The sequence below is a fragment of the Aulostomus chinensis genome, chromosome 12 (assembly GCF_037954235.1).
Source record: "Aulostomus chinensis isolate RoL2024-O1b breed Wild chromosome 12, RoL_Achi_v1.0, whole genome shotgun sequence".
NCBI classification, from domain to species: domain Eukaryota; kingdom Metazoa; phylum Chordata; class Actinopteri; order Syngnathiformes; family Aulostomidae; genus Aulostomus; species Aulostomus chinensis.
Genome location: NC_141331.1, coordinates 1,073,184 through 1,079,557, shown reverse-complemented (window position 1 = coordinate 1,079,557; position 6,374 = coordinate 1,073,184). Strand labels below are relative to the sequence as shown.

General features: G+C 42.1%; 1 protein-coding gene across 1 annotated transcript; it reads right to left on the bottom strand.

Annotated features, from left to right (window-relative positions):
• Window positions 1-271: 271 nt before the first annotated feature.
• LOC147251650 (uncharacterized) lies at window positions 272-4,201 on the bottom strand. Its single transcript, XM_086219488.1, has 4 exons — window positions 4,062-4,201; window positions 2,550-2,639; window positions 1,048-1,328; window positions 272-941 (listed from the first exon to the last, which is right to left on the bottom strand). The coding sequence occupies exons 1-4, from the start codon at window positions 4,069-4,071 to the stop codon at window positions 609-611; spliced, it is 714 nt and encodes a 237-aa protein (XP_086075614.1). The 5' UTR covers window positions 4,072-4,201; the 3' UTR covers window positions 272-608.
• Between the last annotated feature and the right edge of the window lie 2,173 nt (window positions 4,202-6,374).

Sequence of the window (6,374 nt, the reverse complement as noted above, 5' to 3'; positions counted from 1 at the left end):
CACTGTGCTGTTTGGTATCGTGGTGAGTACCACACTGAACATGGACCACAGAAAGCTAAGGAGAGAGTTGTCTCAGGAGATTAGAAAAAAGTTATAGACAAGTGTGTATGTACTACAGCACTGACAATCATAAATGAATGTCATAAGATGAAGCCACTGCTTAGGCTGCTGCCCCGGCAACCCAACCCTGGATAAGTGGAAGAAGATAGATGGATGGATGGATAGAAGATGAAGCCACTGATGTATGTTCCACAAAAATGAAAGTGAGATGTTTGAGTGAAACAGAAAATTTTATTCATAAATCATCTAAAACAGAGAAAGCAATGTCAAGATCTGTGAGTTGGTTACAATGTTGTTGTAGCCTGGTAGCTTCATGAATCCTGGCAACAGCAAGAGCCCAGATATTTCCTGGCTGACAGTCGGTTGGACTGACAGACCTGCAGGGACTCTGGAGTGTTGAAACAGGCTTTGATGTTTTTGTAGTCTGGAGCTACTGAGGAAGAGTTTATTAGACTTTCTAGCAGTGACACAAAAGCTTTTGATTGTGTTGCATGATATTAGAGGGCAGAACAAGTACAGACAGATAGTTAACAGCCTTCATTTCTTCATTACTCTTGGAGAGAGGACTCAAAGAAATCATGCTCATTCTTCATTTGCCTTTGGAAGATTTCGGTGGCCTTTTTAATCTGCTCTGGTTTGGTCAGGTACTTGTTGAGCAGGGCCTTGTAGTGTTTTTCTGGGTGCCCCTGCATGTTGTCCTTCTTCCAGGTGTAGTAAGCGTTGCACTCAGTCTCCTTGAGTTGGTTGCCCAGCCACACCCAGAGCCTCGCGCAGGGAAGAAGAGCCACAGCAAAGTAAATGGGCTCCTCCTTCTCCATAACTTCTTTGTAATCAGCCAGGTACTTCTCCATGGCTGGAGTCGCCTTAATGTTGGACACACTCTAGGATGAAACAGGTGGATGTGTTAAAAATACAAATATATTTTTTTAATTCACTCCAACATTGAAAACTTGTTGCCAAAATGCAGGAGAACTGATGATTTCTTACATTGAGGTTGAACTGTTTCAGTGTTGCTTCAGCGTATTTCCGGTAGCTTTCATATCTGTTCTTCATGAAGTCGCTGATGTCCTTGGGGGCCTTCACTTTCTCACTCATCTCCTTCAACATGTCAGTGACCTTCACCAGGTAATTGATGTCCTGAATCATGAAGCCAACATAGTAGTCTGCCTGGAGGTCCCCCAGCTGCATGTGCTGCAGAAACGGCACTTCCAATGTCTGCTTTGCAATATCCTGACTTTTGTCCCATAATAGTTCATAGGCATCATTGTCTGTGGATGAAACATAGACATCATAAGCATTGGTTTATTTCATCAGGAATTTTAGCTGGTGTCCTCTGTTTTAGCTCTCTTGTTCCTTGTTGGTGAATGTTCTCATTCATCCAGGTCACAGTAGTCTGTCAGTTAGTCAAAGGCAGGTCATGGTAGTCCAAGAGGTGAAATGTCTTTTTCACCTAAAGTAGTCCAGTTGCCTACGCCGAACTCTTAAGACTATCTTGTACAGCTTCCAGATTCGTTTCTAAGGTTAACAGCTGGTCTGACCGCAGGGCCTCGGCCTGAATCGGGGTGAACCTTTGGTTCCTTTCCAATTCGTAAATCAGTAGTCGGAACACTCAGATAGTGAAGCTGACACTCACGGCGCCAGCGTTGTCATTATGAATAGCTGTGTTTAGACCATGCGAAGGTCGCATCTGTGCAGAAGTTCTAGTTCAGTATTACTGGGTCTTGCCTGACATTACCATTGTTGGGTGGAGGTTCATAGAAAGAGGGAGGTTCTAGACCTGCTCTGCTAGGAGAGAGGTTCTAGACCTGCTCTACAAAGACAGAGGCAGCAGGGACAGATGGAGGGATTTGGAGACACATGAAACTGACTCCAGCACATTCTAACTAGAGGGCACTCAGATGAATCTATACCTCCATCAAGGTGAACTCAGCCAACCCAACTGAAAATAAAAAACAGGATTTTTTTTTTTATTCCATGTTTAACTGCTCCCTCCCTATAACCACTCGGCTAAGACTTAAACTCAGCTTGGAGATGTATTCACTAATGAATGACAAATCAATGATCTGATCGTGGAACTTCAGTTGCTACAGCCTCCTGTTCTCTGGTCAGATACTACTTTTCCTTAATTAAGTCTAAATTCTTGCTTGTGTTGTACGTCGCTTTGGACAAAAGCGTCTGTTAAATGAAATTGTAGAATTGTAGATATCAAACATGGCTGCCTCCTCAGCACAGAAACCTCGCAGTCTTCACAGTAACACATCGCCAAGGTCTGAAGGAGGTTCTGAACACATCTGAGAGGGTCTGGTCCACCCACCAGGAGGATGACATCAATATGTAAAAAAAGATGTTCTTTTGCCTGGTGGTGCTATATTTTGGAAGACCTAAAAGGTGTTCTTTCTTGGCCCAGGCCCCGCAACACCACCAAATTTTTTGAAAATGAGCCTCATGGTTGTAGTGTAATCCTGCTGATAGAGAGACAAACAAATTACCTGAGGGGAGGAGTATTCTGGGAACCAACACTGATTCACCACCAAAAGTCATCAACAGTGGGAGGAAGAACAAGGACAGTCTGATCCAATCTGAATTAAAGGAAAAGGGAAAAAGAGGACATCATCATATGCAATTCAACTCGTAGTTTACACAAGTTCTGTGGTGAATACTTAAGTAGTATTGTTTCTAAAGTAGAAGTATGTCTGATTTTAATTGAAATTTCAACGATGGGGTGGTCCTTGCTCAACATCCGTGTGAAATCCTGTGAGTGTTGCAATGAGATGTCAGTGATTTATTAAGAAAGTTCATTGACCGAAATGTTGGGTTGTTGCTACGAGAAGTTAAGTATGCTTGAGTGATTCTATTTATTTTAAGATTAATCACCCAGGCAGAACCTGGAGACAATGAAGGTGTGCCAACCTTAGAGGTTAGTTGGAAAGGATAATTACACAGCACAGTCTTGTTGAATTGTCTAACCTGTGTTTACCAGTGATATACAATGAGCTGATCAAACATCTAAGATTGTCATCTCAGTGTGTGGCCCAAAAAACTCGGTCCTACCAGAGCTTCTGAGTCTGTCATCTAATAAAGTTTCCAGATTCTAATGCGTTCTTTATCTTAGAACCTTGGCCATTGGACGAAGACCTCAAACTTGGTGCTGCTCCTTCTTTTTTCTTAAGATTTTATTTAGACATTTTTCACATCCACAAACAAAGGACCCATACTCGTAATGAGTACAAACAAACAAAAGAAACAACACAACACACAAAAATATAAAGAAATAAAAAACAAAAAAATCCCCCAAAATACACAACACATATTTACTCCACCCCACTAACACTCGCTCAACCTCAACATCTTCGTATCTGATCAACTCAACAGAAAGTCCAAAAAAACAAAAACAAAAATGTTCATCGTACACCTCAAAATTAGTCGACAGGCAGCATCTTTAACATACAACCTACATATAACAGGCAATAACCCAACCAAGTTATTTGTAAAGGTCACCCTTCCTTTTCCTTTTACATATTCAATGATTGTAACACCTTTCCCAATTGAATTGATTTGTTCTTTTCAATGGCTATTGCCTTTTCTATGTTCAAATAGTTGCCCAGCTCTTTTTTCAACCATGAAGGAGTCTATGTAGATCCCCAGTATTTGAGAATCAGTATCTTAAGTATAATTGATGAAAAAATTATTACCCTTCTATATGGATACCTAACGATATCATGCAACATATCTTGAAATAGACAAAGTGCTGCTCTTTCTTGAGGCACCAGCAATGCACACTTAGTGCTTGCTGCTATTTGGATTAACAATTAATCGACTCAAGAGGTGGACAAAAATACAGAGATTTCATGCATTTGTTGTGAGTTAATATGTAGTTTCCATAAACTAATCCCAGTGTTAATGCCCAAATAAAATTTGTATAAGCATAATTACACTATATAGTTAAAACATAAACTTATTGACTTCACACTCATGAGGTAGAGTGAATAAAAATGACTTACTTGACCTCATCTTGAAACGTGATGTCTGTATCTCTCAGAGGATGCTGTAGTCTTGGACCGTGAAGACACAGAGGAAGCTTCCTGCCATCTATGGTTGAGAGAGGCAGCTATTTAAACTGTTTTTGAAACCTGAGGATGGTGTGAAGGAGGGGCATCATTATTAAAATTTGCATCATCGTAACTTGTGCAACTCCAAAGGTGCAATGGAATTGTATCGTCAGCACAACCACAAAGTTTCCCTGAAAATGAACACCCACCCTATTTTCTTAGAATTTGGTGTGTAGATGTATTTTTTTTTATCAATGGTGAATCATTCCCTTCCTCTTTAGATGAACTCAATGGTACTTTCAGGTAAGACTATGAAGTAACATAAAGTCTTCATTAGAGTTATTCTATTTTTACAGCACCAGAGCAGGGAAGCATGACTAATTTCTCGAGTAAAGTGTCTTCCTGACCTTGGCTTAACCGACTGCACTGACAAAGGAAACTTTGAAAACCTCTTATTTAAAGCTTTGCTTCCTCTTAAAATCCCCCAAGCGGTTCACTTTACTATTACGCAAGACCATTCTGTAAACTAAGTTGTTGAGTATAAGAAATTGCATATTCGCTTCCTTCTTTATCAGTTACTGCCTCAAGACAAAAGCAGCAGTGTCCTCATGACATTCTGCACCCCAGACATAGTTGATGTGCACTTCCTTGACATCGATTACCTGGTGAATTCCTTTCAATATTTCACAAGGCCAATGTTGGATTAGGCATTGAAATACAGGAATATTCTATGATCTCTTTGTTAACAGATGGGGGGCCAAAAATGGTGAAGGGAAAAATTAGCTAAGAGCGCTGGTTCAGTCACAAATGTTGGTGGCAGTTAAAGTCGAAATGATAACATTCATTGCCAAATGGGGGTGACATCTGTCCCACACTGACTTGATCTTGGAATTTATTGTCTTTTCTTGGAAAACAGTGGATGCTAGTGAAACCTCACAATGTCTGTATTCTCAGAAACTCTTCAAATTGGAACAAACCATTTCCCCTTTGTGGTTCTGCATTACTAAAAGATAGTACATTTTCTGTAGAGACATGAATAAGTTTTAATCAATAGTATTCACATGTACACCACCAGTCAATAGTTTGGCCACACCCTCTCATTTAATGTTTTTTCTTTACTGTTTACATTGTAGATTCTCACTGAAGGCATCAAAACCATGACGGAACACATCTGGAATTATTTAGTAAACAAAAAAGTTCGAAGCGAAGTAAAATCTGGTCAACTGGACGTAAGTTTAAACAAAAAAGTGTTTAAGTAACTCAAAACATGTTTTATGTTCTAGGTTCTTCTTAAAAGCCTCCCTCTGACTCCTGCTCTGCTCACTCTTGGCGTTCTCTCCTTGAGCTTCATGAGGTCATCACCTGAAACGGTTCTCCAACAGTCTTGAAGGAGTTCCAGAGGTGCTGAGCACTTGTTGGCCCTTTGGCCTTCACTCTGCGCTCCATCTCATCCCAAACATCTGGACTGGGTTCAAGTCAGGTGACTGGAGGCCAGGTCACCTGGGCCGCCCTCCATCACTCTCCTTCTTGGTCAAGTAGCCCTCACACAGCCTGGAGGTGTGTTTGGGTCGTCGTCCTGCTGAAACATCATGACGGTCCAACTAAACACAGACGGGATGGGATGGCGTGTTGCTGCAGGACGCTGTGGCAGCCATGTTGGTTCAGTGGGCCTTCAGTTTGAATAAATCACCACCAGTGGCACCAGTAAAGCCCCCCCACCATCACATCTCCTCCTCCATGCTTCACGCTGGGAACCATGCACGTAGAGACCGTCCCTCCACCTTTTCTGTGTCCCACAAAGACATGGCGGTGGAACCAAAGATCTCAAATGTGGACTCATCAGACCAAAGCCCAGATGTCCTCTGGTCTCATGTCCACTCCTTGTTCCTGCCTAGGAGCTTTTAACTGGTGATTTCTGTGGCTGGTGACTGGGATGAACTCATCCTCAGTAACAGAGGAGACTCTTGGTCTTCCTCTCCTGGGCCGTCCTCATGTGAGCTGTGAGTACTGATGGACGGTGGTTCCTCTCTACTGAGCTGATGGTTCCTGCCATAACATGAATTCGACCAGTTGTCAAACAGAGCTGTCAACTGTGTAGCAGCCTGACTTCTGCTCAACACAACTGATGCTCCCAGCCCAGTAAGAAGGCAAGAAATTCCCCAAATGAACCCTGACAAGGTGAACCTGAGAGGGGGAAACCATTTCAGGTGATGACATCATGAAGCTCCCTGAGAGAAGGACGAGGGTTTGCAGCGCTGCAGCAAA

Excerpts from the sequence above, each read along its gene's own strand:
- LOC147251650 (XM_086219488.1), bottom strand. Across the intron at positions 1,329-2,549 it reads CAGAATACTCCTCCCCTCAG|ACAATGATGCCTATGAACTA; the intron begins GTAATTTGTTTG and ends TTTCATCCACAG. Across the intron at positions 942-1,047 it reads TGAAACAGTTCAACCTCAAT|AGTGTGTCCAACATTAAGGC; the intron begins GTAAGAAATCAT and ends GTTTCATCCTAG.